Source organism: Abrus precatorius, unplaced genomic scaffold (genome assembly GCF_003935025.1).
Source record: "Abrus precatorius isolate BTA unplaced genomic scaffold, Abrus_2018 Scaffold6, whole genome shotgun sequence".
Lineage (NCBI taxonomy): Eukaryota > Viridiplantae > Streptophyta > Magnoliopsida > Fabales > Fabaceae > Abrus > Abrus precatorius.
In genome coordinates, this window is record NW_020874406.1 from 13,341,419 (window position 1) to 13,358,787 (window position 17,369).

General features: G+C 34.7%; 3 protein-coding genes across 3 annotated transcripts; 2 read left to right on the forward strand and 1 right to left on the reverse strand.

Moving 5' to 3' along the window:
* Positions 1-3,702: 3,702 nt before the first annotated feature.
* Positions 3,703-4,632, forward strand: LOC113869481 (probable calcium-binding protein CML13). The gene has a single exon (XM_027505810.1). The coding sequence runs from the start codon at positions 3,856-3,858 to the stop codon at positions 4,297-4,299; it is 444 nt and encodes a 147-aa protein (XP_027361611.1). The 5' UTR covers positions 3,703-3,855; the 3' UTR covers positions 4,300-4,632.
* A 7,654-nt stretch (positions 4,633-12,286) lies between these two features.
* On the forward strand, positions 12,287-14,113 carry LOC113869429 (40S ribosomal protein S13-like). The gene is made up of 5 exons (XM_027505750.1): positions 12,287-12,393; positions 12,470-12,542; positions 12,633-12,771; positions 12,856-13,042; positions 13,872-14,113. The coding sequence occupies exons 1-5, from the start codon at positions 12,371-12,373 to the stop codon at positions 13,903-13,905; spliced, it is 456 nt and encodes a 151-aa protein (XP_027361551.1). The 5' UTR covers positions 12,287-12,370; the 3' UTR covers positions 13,906-14,113.
* Positions 14,114-14,723: 610 nt separating this feature from the next.
* Positions 14,724-16,987, reverse strand: LOC113869128 (UDP-glucuronate 4-epimerase 5-like). The gene has a single exon (XM_027505290.1). It carries the CDS (start codon positions 16,758-16,760, stop codon positions 15,465-15,467), a length of 1,296 nt encoding a protein of 431 aa, XP_027361091.1. The 5' UTR covers positions 16,761-16,987; the 3' UTR covers positions 14,724-15,464.
* Positions 16,988-17,369: the final 382 nt, after the last annotated feature.

Genomic DNA, 17,369 nt, shown 5'->3' on the forward strand with positions numbered 1-17,369 from the left:
GTTTTATACTTCAAGAATAATAATTATATTTTTAAAAATTAAATAAAAATATTAAATATTATTCTGTTTATTTATTTATTTAAATATGTAATTTTGACTTAATATTTTTAAATATTAGTATGATAAAAAATTTATTTTAATTAAATTATTTTTTTTAAATGACATTATTTAATATTATAATTTTTAATACTCTAAACCCTAAAATTTTACTATTATAATTTTTAATAAATTTTATTTGAGAATAAAAAATTATTTTTAAAAAGTAAATATAATAGTAAATTATAAGTTAATTATTTATACTTGAGACAAATATTATAAAATTAATGATTTCATATTATTAAGGTAACATTGATGAAGATAAAGTGCATTAACAAAAATGATAATAAATTTATACCAACATTAATAATTAATTATCTCTGTAATGGTGGTCAGTTCCACAACGAGTGCGATATCTGTAACATGGTGGGTTTCGTCATTGTGGTTGTTGTTCTAGGATTTCAGGATGAACTTGTGGAGGATTTAGATCATCATGAAGATCTAGTTGTTGGAATGCATTTGATAAATTATTAGGTTCATTAGCAAAATCCGGTTAGTAAAGAGATTGCATGTAAGTTTGTGCTGAAGACAGAGTTGTAAAATCAACTCCAACTAAGTTTGTAAAAATATCCTCCGATGTTGTTGCAAATGAATGTCTTGTGTTAATTATATTTGTTTCTGGCGTAATGTTCGGAGAAATTGATACAGTCTTATGATACGATTGTGTGGAAGTCGTACTGATTTCAAATGTGTTGGTAGTCCTTAGTTGTTGGTCGCTTCTCGTTGGATCTTGTAGTAGTGGTGGCACAGATAGAAAATAAATGAAATTGATAATGTACCATTCCATGTATTCTTGTGTGTGACACAATGGGCCTTGCATTGGATAACTCGTTATTGTCAGCTCATGTCTGTTATTCTATATCTCGATCCATTTAGCATGTCTCAATTTTCATCATGTCTTCCTCTCATGTCAATTTTGTGGAGGTCATTCAAATTATTCGGTTGAGAAGGGACTTCTTGGAAGAAGTCATACCATAAGTTAACTAGACAATTGCTTGCAATGCAACTGTATGTTCCGAACTTCCTCTGAAAATTGAGTACATAACCGGCATACAAGGGTAGCTTGCTTGATGAGGGGAATGTGTTCTTAAAGAGGTTTTTTTGAACTTTCAAGTCATGCATTGATGGTTTTGCCTTCTGCAAACCAATTGTTCAAGTGGATGGAACATTTTTGTATGACAAATACAAAGGGACTTTATTAGTAGCAGTTGTGCAAGACGGCCGCAACAACATAATTTCCATTGCATTTGTTGTGGTAAAAGGTAAAACTAGCGATACATGGTTCTTTTTTTAAAAAATCTTAAGGAGGTACGTAACCCCGCAAGAGGGATTGTGCATCATTTCGAATCGTCAAGAAGCCATAAGAAGTGCATACACCAGAAATGGAAGTGGTTAGACAGAAAACAATTCTGTCCATATCTATTGCATTACACACATTGCACAAAACTTCATACGACGATTCAAAAACGCTACACTGAAGAAAGATGTCCTCAATATGGGTAATTTTAATTTTTTACATACTTTATATTATCATTAATATTTTATACAATTGCTTAGCTAGTTATATTAATTTTATTTGTAATCTTATTTCCAACATATGGGATGACTGAACCAAGATTCTTTTACTATTACAACATAGTAAAAGATAATAATCTTGAAATTGCACAATGGTTGGACAACATTCCAAGGGAAAAATGGACACTGGCATCGGACAATGGACGACGCTGGGGACACATGACAATAAACCTAGCAGAGTCAATCAATTCGGTCTTGAAGAAAACTATAAACCTGTTAATTTGCTCCATGGTCATGGCAACATCCACCCGTTGCAGTAAGTTCTTAATTGACAGAGGTAGAAAAGTAGATGCAATGATTAATACTTGACATATGTACTCGAAGGTTACAACTAAAGCAATTCAAGATGCACTATCAAAGGCGAACATTCATAAAGTCATTACCTTTGACAAAACAAGCACTAGATTTTAGTTGAAGAAACGCAACATTCGACAGAAATTCAACCCGTAGGAAGATTTATAGTATAGTTAGATGAAATATGGTGTGATTGTGACAAGTTTCAAAAAGTTCACATCACATGTACTTGCTTCATGCTTATACATACCACAACTTTGACATCTACATATCTCCCTGTATACCTTATAACGAGTTTCTAAAGTATACGAATGTCAGTTTGGAGCACTCAGACATGAAGACTATTGGCCAACTTACACGGGCTCAAATTTGTGTCCAAATCCAGAACTAAAAAGAATTTCAAATGGTCGACCCAAGTGCAGTAGGATAAGGACAGAGATGAACATTAGAGAACAACAAAGTCGGCCAAAACATTATTCTTATTGTCACACTCCTAGTCATAAAAGGAAGACATGTTCAAATATCGCTCAAGCTTTTACTTTCCGCCATTGATTTATGGTGTTGTTATTACTTTAAAATTTTCTTCATGTAATTTTTAATTTTATAAATGTCATTACAACTTATAAATTTTACTATTAGTAATTTATATTAAATATATATATATATATATATCTACATAATATTATTTAATAATATTTATTAATATTAATAACATATTTTTTAAATAAATAATTATATATAAACTTTAATAAAGATTAATATCTCAAATTAAATAAATAAACTTATTATTATTTAATACTTGTATTTATTTTATAAAAATATAAAATTAAATAAATTATTACTGTAATTTTTATCAAATAAAAATTTAAAATTAATTCAATTATTATTGTAATTTTTCTTTTTTTTAAAATTTAATATTAAATAACTAAAAATATAATTTCAGAATATTATATTAATATCATTTTACAAAAATCATAATTATGTTAAATAATATAATAACAAAAATAAAAATATTATTTATTATCATAATTATGTAAAATAAATTTTAATAAACATATAAAATAAATATTATTTTTATTTTTATTTATTTTCACATAAAAAATATAAATATATAAATATTAAAACAAATTTAAAAAAATAAAAAATTAATGTCCAGAATTCAGTTTCCAGAGTTCTGACTACTCATTACTGCTAGAGTAATTAGGAGTAATTGGTAAATTAATTTGGTCTATGTCCTTTCATGTAATTTTTTATTTTTTTTTATATTATTTCTGTTAAAAGTTCGCATATTTTCTAGCTTAATTCATACAACAATTTAGAATAACTCTTTTAACTTGACCCACTACCAAAGTATTTGGGAGACCAAGAAGCATCTTCGACCACTTGAACAATCGTCTCTACCGGGAGTAACCATCCATACCAATGAACAAAGACATTTATCATTAAAGATTAATAAAATAACAAAATAATGCAGGGATTTGAACCCTACCCCACATCACGCAAGCTCATTTCGCTTGCAGTGGCACAGCTGAAGCACTGGGACAGTCCATGATTAATTAATTTCAATTCCCGAAGATCTGACATTTCCCACGCATGAAGAAACAGTTAATGATGACCCTGTACCGTGCCCACCTTCTTTTTCAATCTTCATGGGCTTCCATCTTCGGGCCCAACCCAAATGAGCGACCCGTAATTGCTTACAGCGTCACCTCAACGACGTCGTAAAACCTTGTTGAGAATTAAAAAGAAAGAAGTATCCTGCGACGTGACCATTATCATCATTTGCATCGGAGAAGAGAGAGAGAGTGAGTGAAGGGGGAGAAGAGCACTTTGAATTTCTGTGTTGTTGGATTGACAGCGTACTTGAGAGTTGAGAACGCAAGAAGGGAAATGGGTAAGGATCTGAGCGACGAGCAAGTTTCTTCCATGAAGGAAGCTTTCACTCTCTTTGACACCGACGGTGACGGTCGCATCGCTCCGTCGGAGCTAGGGATCCTCATGCGTTCCCTCGGAGGGAACCCCACCCAAGCCCAACTCAAAGCCATCGTTGCCGAAGAAAACCTCACCGCCCCCTTCGATTTCCCCCGATTTCTCGATCTCATGGCCAAACACATGAAGCCCGAGCCCTTCGATCGTCAGCTTCGCGACGCCTTCAAGGTCCTCGACAAGGACTCCACCGGCTTCGTCTCCGTCTCCGAGCTTCGCCACATCCTCACCAACATCGGCGAGAAGCTCGAGCCTGCCGAGTTCGACGAGTGGATCAGGGAAGTCGATGTTGGGTCCGATGGCAAGATCCGCTACGAAGATTTCATCGCCAGAATGGTCGCTAAGTAATACTACATTCTGCAACTGGAATCGCTTTATTTGTTTTCTTTTGCCACTGTTTCGGTATTGCTTCTGTTTAATTTGTGATGTTTGCTTTTCTTACCGCTTCGTTTCTTTTCAGTGGACCAATCTATTAACCGAGTTATGCTTATTTTTATGTTATGTAGCTAACCGAGGGCGGTTTTAGGAAACGGTGGCTATTCAATTTGCCCTATTTGGTTGGATTGGTTTGTATTATGAGATCTGATTCCGAGGTAGTTTATATATGCTGTAATTGAGACAATGTCATGGTTGGCAAACTTGTGTACTGTATCTAATCCTTTGTTCCTTTTTGTATCATACCTGTTTTCTTAATTTCAAGTCAAGGGGAATCAGCAAGTAGAGTGCGGTAGTGCAATCTTACCAAATAATTAAACCCTACTCCGTGTAAAATTCGTACACTATGTAAATGTCTGCATGAGTGTGGGGTTTCTAATTTCTATCTTGCTTGGATGACGTTTGACAATGATCTGTCAGGCATTTTCCCCACCTTTCTGCATATTTTCTAACTGCATATGATTTTTCTTGTTGAAGGAAGAGAGAAATGCATATAGTTCTTTATAGCAAAGATTATGTTTGGTACAAAAATGAATCTAGAAAATATTTCATTTTAGAAATTGATCGCCTAGATAATTCAATAGTAGTTGACTGTTGATCGGACAAAATGAGCTGGTGTTCACCATATGCAGATTGGTTTGACGTAAACAGTGGTTTATAGCATTTGGATGAGAGGATTAGATGGATAGATGTTAGTTGAATAAACATGTGATCTTTGTCAGTGTTTTTGTCTTGTCTATGCGGCATTATGGGGAACTGTGTCTTAACAACTCAATTTAAGAAAATGATCTAGTTCTAAAGTGGCATGCACAAGCTCTTCTGTTTAAAAATTTCATTTTGGAGTGCAGAAGCTATTCTATCCTTGAGCAAGGTTTAAGGAAATGATCTACGAATGGTTGGTAGAATGATAAGAAATTATTCTCATATTAATAATGTTTATTGTGATCTCTTTAACCAAGTGCTAGAGTGAAAGATTGGCCAGATCTGGATCTTAAGAATAATTATTATAACTGAGCTTTCCAGCAATAAATATGACATTTGTAGTGTATTTTAGTGAGGGTTGATATGTTCTGTCAGACATTATGGTCAGTTAGAATGGATTTGTTAAAATAGTGTTTGCATGTGAAATTGTTGATTCGTGATCTCATCAATGCCAGTTGTTGTTAGGGAATAGAATATTGGGTGATGCAAAAGAGAATCCATTCCTAGAAACCTCGCTGACCAAATTTAGAACATCTACCGAATATGGGAGTTGTGTTTAATGCAGTAATATTGGACTCGTGTTCTTGCACCATTATTTACTTGGTATGATACTCTAAGTTGATGTCATCTTTGTTAATTATGGATATTTAAATTATCTATGTTTTGTGGCGATAATTTTGTAAATACCTCTGAAACATTGAACTTCAAGATAATAATAGTTTTGAACCAATGTCCACGTTAAGATAAACGTCAAAATTGTACTTTTGAAAATGCAAGAATGGAAAATATTGAATGTCAAAAATTGAACCTTCAACATATACATTTGTTGATGACTCTAGCACAGGAATGAAAATGAACTGTGACTACTTGATTGAGTTCTCTTCTCGCATGCATGTGTCTGTTTGTGTGCCTATGTTTTTATATAAATTTCTAATTAGGTGCTTTATCCAGCATCGTGGCATTACATTTCTGGTATTGCTGTGTCATGTTTTGTGAGGTGTTTCTTGTCTATCTGCACCCTAGACACTTCCCATCAAGAATGTATACTTCTTTTGTTCAAACTGGCTGTAACAGAGGACTCTATGTTGTTATGTTGTTTTCAATTCAATTTGTTAGTATCCCAATATGATCTTCTGGGATTCCTGTTGGAACTCTTGAACCTTTTAAACTAGCATATAATTGTTTTTTAAAAATAGGAATTTTTAGGTTGTTTCTTTTTCTTTTTTTGAGAACCTAGGTCTGAACTTAATTATTCGGATTTTCTTATACGTCAAACTTTGCTAGAAAATGACTTTGGTAAGGTTATCTCTGCCTAAATCTGTCATTTACAGGCACGTCTTTCTCTAGGTTTTGATGATATGTCTCGTTTGTATATATGGCGTGTTTGGATTTACACCTTAATCAATTGCATTAAAAAAGAATTCGTTACCAAAGAGCTTATGTCAATAGTGATTAGTCAGGTCATGTTTAGTGGTCTCCTTGGTTGACATTGTTAATAGAAGTAACGCACATCCTAATGCAAAACACAATTTACGATGGATTTCATTGAACAGAGTTGTGCTCTCATTATAAACAGCCAATAGGAATTCAGCTAAAATTTCTAATGAAGTTGGTCTTAGCTTTAAATATTTGCGATCTTGCTTTCCATTATCAATTAAAGCGTCATAGAATTAGAACTGTTTGGTTTAATAGGTGCAAAATTAAAATATGCATAAAATTAAAAAATATATTTTCCTTTAAGTTAAGATTATTAAATGAAACCTAATTTGCATTTGCCAAAAATTTCAATTTTTCCTTCATTTTTAATCTACGGAATACATGCTTAGGTGAGAGACTGGAATCTCATTTGCTTAGCCATCTTTACCGCACTATAACTAATAGTGTTAACATATAAATATAGTTACCTTTTTCTTTTATTTATAAGTAATAAATAAAGTGTTGTTTTATATAAAATGACGTTATATTTATTTAGCAGTTGATTATGTGTTTATATTATAAACCAATACTAGTGTACAAATGTTAGTTTTTCGAGCAATTTTTTTCAACCTTTGATTTTGATAAATGCTATGTTTCTTAACGTTTCCGGCGCTATATGTGATAGTTATAGTGTTTTTTTTCCTTTTTCTTTTTTAAAGAAAGGCTTAAAGGGAAGGATTACAAAATCAAAGTTTAGAGAAAGGAATGTACGTAACATTTGCAACAAGGAAAAGTAATCGAGGAATAGGAGCTAAAGGTTCTATAACATTAGTAGGAGTGTATAACTTCAATAGAGAAGGTAAAAGTTCTATAACATTAGTAGGAGAAGACAACTTAAATTAGTTAGAGGATTTGCATATTGGTTAACTTCCTTGTAAATATATTTAAAAATGACACACCAATCACCTTGAAGAATTCAAATTTGGGATAGGAAAAGACAATACAGAAGTGATTTGCAATCACCTTGAAGAAGAATTCAAATTTGGAATAGTAAAAGACAATTCAGAAGCGATTTGCTGAAACATTTATTCAAAATAGCTTTAAGCTGAATTTTCAGATTATGTTGGTCCAACTCTTTGGCCATGGAAAAGCCATCTATAACATCCTAGAGCTCAACTTTATAAGTTGATGTTTGCCCCAAATAATGATAGTAACTTTTGAGCCCATGTTGATCCCTTACAAGACCACCCATTGCAGGAGGACTGTAATTTCCTTTGCAAGCTCCATCAAAAGTAAGGGTAAACCACCTATTAGATGTTGGTTGCCAAGTTATGTTGGTGCAGGTTGGTTCTTTTAGGAGAAATAGAAGATTCATGTATCAAAAAGGCAAAGGAAATATGCCTAAGTCTAGTGAAAATGGTAGCATTTGAATTGAAGGAACCCTTAAATTAACATTATGCAAACAAATATTCCTTTAATACTAGAGTAAATGGATAGTGATAATCTAGATAAGGTTCTAGGGATAAGAAGTTATATGTTAATCTTTTTTGCTCATGTTAAACTAGAACTAACTCCAAGAATCAAGAAGAAAGAAGAAGCTTTATGAGCCAAAGAAATTAATCGAGTCCATATCATAGAAATAATTAGACAATTACAAAGCACATGAAGAGTGCTTTTAGCTTGTTGAGGACAATGTTGGCGATACTTATAAGTAATTTTTCACTTGCTTAATCTCAGCTTAGTTAGAATATGATCATGAGCCATCTATCAAAGAAAAGTCTTAGTCTTGACTCATTCGGAGGCTTTCAGCTTCCAAATTAAAGACCAGTTGACAACATAAACTAGTTTAGTGAATTCATTAAGTAATTGGTATGTACCGCTAACAGTATAATCTACTGACTGACTAGGTCAACCTATATAATCATCTCTTTTAATGGCAATAAGAGGTAGAATGACTTTAATTTGTTTGATAATGAAAAGAAAGCAAATATTAGAAATCATATCCCTATTTCAAGTCCCAAAGGGAGTTAAATAAGAACTAACCATGATGTCATAGAGATCAGATGAAATATTAGAGACCAAGTCACTAATCCTTACATTAGGATCGACCCACTTGCATGCCAAAAGCTAATAGTACAACTATTTTCAATGCTCTAACACACTAGATTTTTTATGCTATGCTACACTTCAACCAAGCTCTTCCAGAGCTTGGAGTTAGAGGGCTTGGAGGAGAAATCTTGTTGATGATGGTCATATTTGCCATATTTAGCAAGCAACACATTGTTCCAGAGAAAAGTATGACTTAGCCTAATCTGTCAGGCCAACTTCATGATGCAAGCCTTATTCATCTCAATTAGATTTCAAACTATTATACCACTATGCTCCTTATGCTTAATCAAAGTTTCCCAAGTAATTAAATGACACGTCTTCTTCTAGAGATTTTAGAGACAACCCTTAGGAAACAAAATTGTCATAATTGGGTAGATAGGAATGGAATCTAAAACTCACTTGGATAAAGTCACTCTCCGAGCAAAAGAGGGTTGCATTGCCTGTCAACCTACTAAGTTGGCGTAAGCCTTGTCAATCGAGTATTAAAAATTTGTCTTTTTAAGGATTTGTTCATAATAGGGAATTCCAAATATTTTCTAAAACTAGATTAAGGTTGGAAACTAGTTTCTCAAGTAAGTTTCTACATAAAAAGGTAGGAATGTGAACACTCAATTTCATCTAAGCCTTACTTTTATCAATTTCATCTAAGAAACAATTTTTTCCTTTTTTAACCTTCTTACTTCAACCTGATTCATCAAGTTCCTCCTCTGTTAAAGAGGTGCTCGTGCAATCAAGTCATCTCACATGTCTTCCTTGCATGTAACGTGTCACTCTTTTACCTTGCTTTGGAGTATGATTTGATATACTCAACAAAGTTGTTAAGATAAAATTTTGTAATATAAATTCTATTATGATAGTTATAGTGTTATTTTATATGAAATAGTGATAGAAATAATAAATAATTATATTGTATGAAATTTATATATTAAGAGACAAAAAATACTTTAGAATAAAAAATATTAATTAAAAAATAAAATTTCTATAGACTCTTTCATATAAGCTTTTCTTTGTAATTTAAATATTACATATGTATTAAAAAATTGTTTGAAGGTATATTATGTAACAAATTAATATGTTAAGAGTTATTAAGTAAATTTAGAATAAAGAAATGTTGATTTATAGAAAACATTTGTTAAAGAATTACAAGAAAAATGGTTGTAAATAAAAATAAATAAGAAATAAAGATGATGAAAAAAGTGTAAGAAGATTATAAAAAATTAATAATACATAATGTTAAATTATAATAATTTTTTAAAAAAAAGTGGTACATTGGTTGTAAGAAAAAAATGTTGATATTATTTGATAAAATGTTATTTATAAATTATGACTATGAATTTGTGTAAGTATTATATAATATGGTTAACTGCTGTTTTTTTCATTCGATAAAAAAATAATAAAGAAATTATGATAAACAATTATCAATCAAATAACTTTCTGCATATATTTAAAAATATTTATGTTCTTATTTGAATTAGAAAAAAAATTAAAAGACCAAATTATTATAACGCAATGTGTAACATCTTATGTTTAATTTCAATAAATCATAATTTCACAAATTCATAATAAAATAAATTTTATTTCAAATAAAGTTCTCAACCCTTGGTTTCATCAAATATTTTTAAAATAAGGAAAGGAGTTACAATTTCTATCAAGTCACTACTATAGGACCCATTCAAATACATTAGTTTCAAAATAAACTCCTAGTCCTATAGCAGTTCTATCCACCCCTTTCACTGAGTCCGGTGCTGATCGTCTTGATTACTTGAAAAATGAATATAAGGGTGAGTACTCTACGCTACCAAAACACAATCAAACATAGAGTCTCACCTCCAGCACATTACACAATCATAATCACAGGCAACATTTCACATTCATAATTACAAAACACAAATCTATGCATACGCACACCAGCCACACTCACTGTAGCACTGTGATCACAAATTTACACCATGAATGGTCGCTGGTTACTCCTGCCTCACGGATATAACATGAGCAGTCACGGGTCGCTCAGTAAAGGTAATGGTCAGAGGTCTAGTCAGGAAGAGAATGTGTGGTCCATGGTGCACCCGTTCCACAGTTGGTGTCACCACCATTCCCTCTTCCCCAAGGTATTTCTACCGTCCTCGTCTCTCACGCCCCAGTGTATCGCTGAACCATTCACAGCACATTACAACGGTGTTAACACGCCCATTCACATATATTCCATTCACACATGTAATAATCATGCTTACACATGGCACACAACCCACATTGCATTCAAATACACGGCACTAGGCCCACATTCATTTTCACAGCACACACAACACATAGCCTATAGTTCATTCAAGACACACAACCCCTATCCTATTTCCATTCATATTACACGGCCTTCGGGCCCACATTTTCACAATATTCATTCAGATATACACACATGTATAAACGACACAAATTCTCATAACATATTTCAGCAATTTCCTACCCTCTACTTAGCCACATCATAATATCACACGTAAAGGAGTAGGGTAGAGTCCCCCTTACCTCGGATCAACTTCCCACACGCTAAATCCACCAAGATGCGCTCCTCTCACGAATTTCGTCCTAAACACATGAAGAAACTCCATGAGAACCCAAGGAAACCACGAAAACAGAGAAAGGGGATGAAAAACTGAAATCCTAACCATTTAAAACTCACCTCCAAGCGTTCCCCACACAAATCCAAGCTTCAATCTCGCTCCCAAACGGCTTTGGAGGCAATTAATCGGTGAAATAAGGCTTTGGGAATGAGAGGATCAAAGGAATTTCGAAGGAAGAGGGAGAAATAACTCTCCTCGAACCCTAACCTCCTTTAAATCCTTTTCTAGTCGCGACATTCTTACTACAGCGAGATATTCTCCCCTTACTGCAGCGACACGCCTTCTCACTACAGCGAAAAAACTAGAGAAAACTGCACTTTAGTTTCTGCAGAATCTCGCTACAGCGAGAAGGTGACAGTTTTAGTCCTTTTTTCAGGGTCCTCTCGCTACAGCGAGAACAGCCCAGTGTTACGCCCTGCACTTAGCCTATATTTAGCCTATCCAGTCATACATACACACATCCATGTACTTAATACACATAAACATCATTTTCAAATAAATCAACACACACACACACACATATATATATATATATAAGAATAATAATAATTAATATTACTAAAATTTAGGGCGTTACACAATGTATTCCGTAAATAATAATAAAATATTTAGTTTGATTGTTGATTAAATGTTGAATTTAATTGAAATATATTGTTAGTGTAAATTTTTTTTATAATGTTATTCATTTATAGAATATCATATTATTAAAAATTATTAACTTTTATAATAATTACTTTAAGGGTTTGTTTATGAGTTTATAGGAGAACCATATATTCAAAATTCCAAATTTAATACCAGAAAAAATAAAAATAAAAATGTATATTAAATAAAATAATAAAATCTGAAAAATATGATTACGATATTAATAATTAATACCAATATAGCAGCAATATTATAATATCATGTATTATAGATGTCCAAAGAGGTTAAGAAAGTCGAAAAAATGTTTTTAAGTAGCCCCAAAAGTACTCCAGAGTTTAGTATTTAAAAACGCTTAACATGAATAATAATTATTATTATACTGAAAAAATAAAGATATATGTCCAGTGATGGCCACTAGGGTTTTGTTTGTGAAGTGAATTCGATAATAAGATTGAGATCTTCTTCATCTTGTGCGGTGGAGTGACAGGAGAAAGGCGAAAGCCATGGGTCGTATGCACAGTCGCGGGTTGGTTGAACTTCCAATGTCACTAATTCACTCTTTGTTTTGGCTGCGCTTAACAATGTGTTTGGTTTGGTCGCAGAAAGGGTGTTTCTTCCTCTGCTTTACCATACAAGAGGACTCCCCCTACCTGGCTCAAGATCTCTTCCCAAGACGTAATCATAATAACTATTCATCCCTTTTTGTTTAATTTATGTCTTATGCATTAATTTTTTTATTATTTATATAATTTTGATTTGATTTAGGTGGAAGAGAATATCTGCAAGTTCGCGAAGAAGGGTTTGACGCCGTCTCAGATTGGTGTGATTCTCCGAGACTCTCACGGCATTGCTCAGGTGAAGAGCGTCACTGGCAACAAAATTCTCCGCATTCTCAAAGCTCACGGTTTCTCTCTTCACTTTTATTCATTCGTTGCTCTTTGTTATCATTCATTATTGAAAACTGAAGAATTGATTTGGTTTGTTACAGGACTGGCCCCTGAGATTCCAGAGGATCTTTACCATATGATAAAGAAAGCGGTTTCAATACGGAAGCATCTGGAGAGGAACAGAAAGGATAAGGATTCAAAGTTCAGGCTCATCCTCGTCGAGAGCAGAATCCACCGTCTTGCTCGTTATTACAAGAAAACTAAGAAGCTCCCCCCTGTGTGGAAATAGTATGATACCAGTTATACCCTTTATTACTAACATACCCATTTTGCTATATATATTATACCATGCTGCATTTCTATTGCGATTACTTTACTTTTCGAGTAACCATTATTTGAATTTTAATTTGATTTTGAGCTCAGACGCTGTCGTCTTCTGCACGGTTATACTTTGTTTTTGAAAGTCTATTCAGTGGTGTGCTTGGTTGAGTAGGTGAAAATGGATGACAAATTAAAATGATTTTCAATCAAAAGTGAAAAACAAGTCTTTTTGTATTTCCCAAATTCTTATGTCAACATTGTAGTTAATAAGTGTAGAGTGATTTTAATTTAAAATTTTTACCTTGCCTCTTTCCAACTTATTTTAAGTACTTAGCCGAATGCAGACCTATTATCTCGGTTACTCTCTTATTATTGCGGTAACTCCTTTATATGTTGTCTTTGTAGAGGTTTTTTTTACCATCATTTGTAGTTTCTTCCCCCCGTCATACCCCTGCTTCTGACCCATAAACATGGATGAAATGGAAGGAAGGCCGAAAACCTTAAGTTATGCTCATATTACCGTAAAGCATTTTCATGTTAGTGCAGTTCACTTCTTTGAAAGGTGATGATTATTTTAACATGGAAGTATGTTAACGAACATGCATAATAATGTATGCTAATAGGCTATTGTTGATTATATTCGGTTGTGTTGGCTTTCTTATGCACTTTTGTTGGATTGCACACTTTTCTGGCATGTCATCTAAAGCCTCTGCACCATCTGGAAGTTAATTTCTTTGCCTTCGGTGTGCAATTCCATTGTGTTCATACTGCTACTGATGAATTTTAACATTTGCAGTGAATCAACAACTGCCAGCACCTTGGTTGCTTAGGGAATGTTTCAGCCCCTGCTGCGTTGCCGTGGCTAGGTTGCTAGACTAGCAATCTGTGGTGCCATTTCTAGATTAATCTGGAAGCTAGGTGGGCTACTCGGTGTCTTATTTTTTGTTGAGAATCTCTGATTAGACAGAACATTAGTTTACGCTATTTTGACTGCAGTTTATGGTTTTTATTCTAAAATTTATTAAACTTGAAAAGTTATTTACAGGATCTCGTATTTCTGTATTCTTAAGTGTTTTCATATATTAATTGCATTTACGAATGAAACATAACATTTAATTAAGAGCTTCTTTAATCACTTCGGACACATTAGTTTGCACAAGAAGACATAGTCACAAACCTATGGTGCTGCAAGGGGCGCTCCTTCTATCGGCAACATTGCCCGTTGAGTTACTTGTACACAGTTAGTCTTTGGATGATACTTCTGTCTTGAGCTAGTTCCGGTTAGGAGTTGCTCACTGTGCTTTCAGTGGTCTCACAGAACAGAGTATGACGCTTGAACTAAAATTCGCAGAACTGATACCTCTATAGAAAAATAATTTGAAGACCTCTTTTTATTCCTACAAAATACATTTTTTCTTAATTATTATATGAAGAAAATATTAAATTATTATATATTTTTAAGATAATAAATATATATTTTAATAGTTATTTTATAAAATAATAGAAAAGTATTTAAAGAATATAGTCAACATAAAGAAAAAATTCGAAATGTATTATTTGTTATAGGTTTTTAATACACATTAATTGTTATTAAAGAAATTTCACGAGTTACTAAAAAAATGGGTACATGACATGATTTTGAGTCCTAGATAAATTTCACTGTATCAGGGTTTTGAAAAGCCTAGATGAGTGTCATACATGAACTGAGACAACATATTTAGTATTCTGGTTCCCCATCAAATCCCATTTCATATTATCCTATTCTGTATTACTCATTAGTCCAGAAGTTGCTGCGACCAAAACCAACAGAACGGATGCACGATGCAAAGAGGGATCTACTAATTCCAAACTGCATCCCGAACAAGTTGCACAAACGTCACCACTGGCTTCAGTGCAGAGAGTCCGGGGCAACTAGCACATGCAGGCAAGTACTCTCAACTAACACGTACACGCGTACCAAAATATATCCATAATTCCACATCAATGAAGATTCACAAGGACAGCTGTGATCTCTATGAGGAAAGAAGGCATCTTATACTCTTACGATAACTGCACCTTATGCTGGCAAACAGGTAATTGAGCATTCGTCAACGTATGACACTACGCTTGTAAAGCGCCGCGTCGAAATGCAAATGGTTTCAAACTCGGAAAGAAAGGACAAGGTGCACAACACAAACACCAATATGATCTCTTAATAAAAAAAAAAAACTGTACAATGGCTAACGTAAAAAGCATACATTCCAGGATTAAAGATTCAAAGTCAAAGAGAAGTTTCAATTAGAGAGAGAGAGAGAGAGAGACTATGATGGTTCTAGTCCTTCTTCCCTAATACAATTGTATAGGCTAAAGAGAGGGATTATTAGAAATTGTTATGCAGCAGAGATATGAATTACGAAGCACTCTTGTTCTTAGAGACAGAGTAGAAATCAAGGTACCATCGAACAAACTTCCTGAGCCCTGCTTCCAAATCAGTAGTAGGCATGTATGCGAGCTCCCTGTGCGCTCTGCTAATATTGGCATGAGTAAACTTAACATCTCCATTCCTAGGCATGGCCATCACTTTCCTTTTAGCCTTCACCTTCAGAAGCTTCTCCAATATGTTGACAAGCTCAGTCACAGGCACCGGCGAAGTATTACCCAGATTATAAATTCTATACTGCGCAGCACCCTTCTTCTTCCCTCCATTTCCAGACCCAGTACTCTTCCTAGCCGTATCCAAAGCCCCCAAACACCCCTTCACAACATCATCAATGTACGTAAAATCCCTCGCCACGCTTCCACCATCAGGCCCTTCAAAGATCGTTATTTGCTTCCCCTTCAGAATATCCTTCGTGAAGAAGAAATACGCCATATCAGGGCGACCCCACGGACCATAAACAGTGAAAAAACGCAAACCCGTCATCGAAAGACCATATATATGATTATAGGCGTGAGCGATTTCTTCACCAGCTTTCTTAGTCGCAGCATAAAGACTCGCAGGTTGATCCGTTCTGTCCTTTTCAGAAAATGGCACTTTCGAGTTCAACCCGTAAACGGAGCTCGACGACGCGTACACAATCGCGGGTTGCGGTTTCGCCGATTTGCAAACCTGAAGAAGGTTCACGAACCCCGCGATGTTGCTGTGCACATACGAACCGGGGTTCTGCATGGCGTAGCGAACACCGGCTTGTGCGGCGAGGTGCATCACGTGAGTGAAGGGTACCACATCGAAGAGCTTGTGGAGGAGTGAGGAATCGTTGATGTCTCCCTCCACCACGAACACCCCCGCACGCGCCAGAAGCTTCTGCCGAGCGCGTTTGAGGTTCACGTCGTAGTAGCGGTTGAAGTTGTCGAGGCCGAGAACGCCGTCGCCGCGCCGCTTCAGCGAAAGGGACACGTGGCAGCCTACGAAGCCCGCGGCACCGGTGACGAGGACGGTGAAGCCGGAGGCGGAGTTCTTACGCGCGGATTTGCTGACGCGCTTTTCCCAGTCGGGTCCGCCCCAGGAATCGCGGCGAGGGACGGCGGCGGTGGGTGGAGCGGTGGGAGGGGAGAGGATGAAGAAGAAGAGAATGAAGGCAAGGAATATCGAGGACCATAGTGTTAGTTTTGATAATCGAAGGCGATGAATGTAGTAGGGTTGGTGTTGATACTTCTCTGGCTTCAACTTCCCTGGTGTTGATGGTAGTATTCCTATGTTCTCCATCTCTGTGAATTGTGATTGTGATCGTTTCTTTCACACTGTCACATTGAATTTGTAATCCACTGAAACCCTAATTTCACAACGCACTCTGTATATGTTTGGGGTTGCGGAGATAAGGAAGATGGTTTCGTTGACTTTTTACTTTTGTTGACTCTTCCTCCTTTGCATTGTGCATCGATGGTGCCTCGAAATTCGTTGCTCTTATGACTCCTCTTTTAATTTTACTTATTCTGAATGGTTTAATTTCTATGGCCGAGTGGATTTATTGTCTGATAAATCTTTCTCTTTCCGCTTACGGCTTCCGCCACACTGGACGACCATTTCTCGTGGATTCTTTCTTGTTTTATGGAAAGGAGAAAAAAGGGATTTAAAAAATAAAAGATGCCCTTTATGGATAATATTAATATATTTCATAAGCTCACGCACCCAAATTCAAAATTTTTCGCCTGCAAGCAATTACCGAATACCAAGTGCAAGAGAAAAGTGTTACTCGTAAACTGTGGCCAAGTGCAAGTGTCATAATCAGTGTACTACCACGAGTGTTACAATATGTATGACTTTAAACGATGATGTATTTAGCATACTTTTATTATATACATTATTTATGTAAAA

Coding starts and splice junctions, on each gene's coding strand:
- LOC113869481 (XM_027505810.1), top strand. CDS start 3,856: ATGGGTAAGGATCTGAGCGACGAGCAAGTTTCTTCCATGAAGGAAGCT.
- LOC113869429 (XM_027505750.1), top strand. CDS start 12,371: ATGGGTCGTATGCACAGTCGCGG. Junction 12,394..12,469: donor GGTCGTATGCACAGTCGCGG/GTTGGTTGAACT, acceptor GTTTGGTCGCAG/AAAGGGTGTTTCTTCCTCTG. Junction 13,043..13,871: donor CTCCCCCCTGTGTGGAAATA/GTATGATACCAG, acceptor TAACATTTGCAG/TGAATCAACAACTGCCAGCA.
- LOC113869128 (XM_027505290.1), bottom strand. CDS start 16,760: ATGGAGAACATAGGAATACTACCATCAACACCAGGGAAGTTGAAGCCA.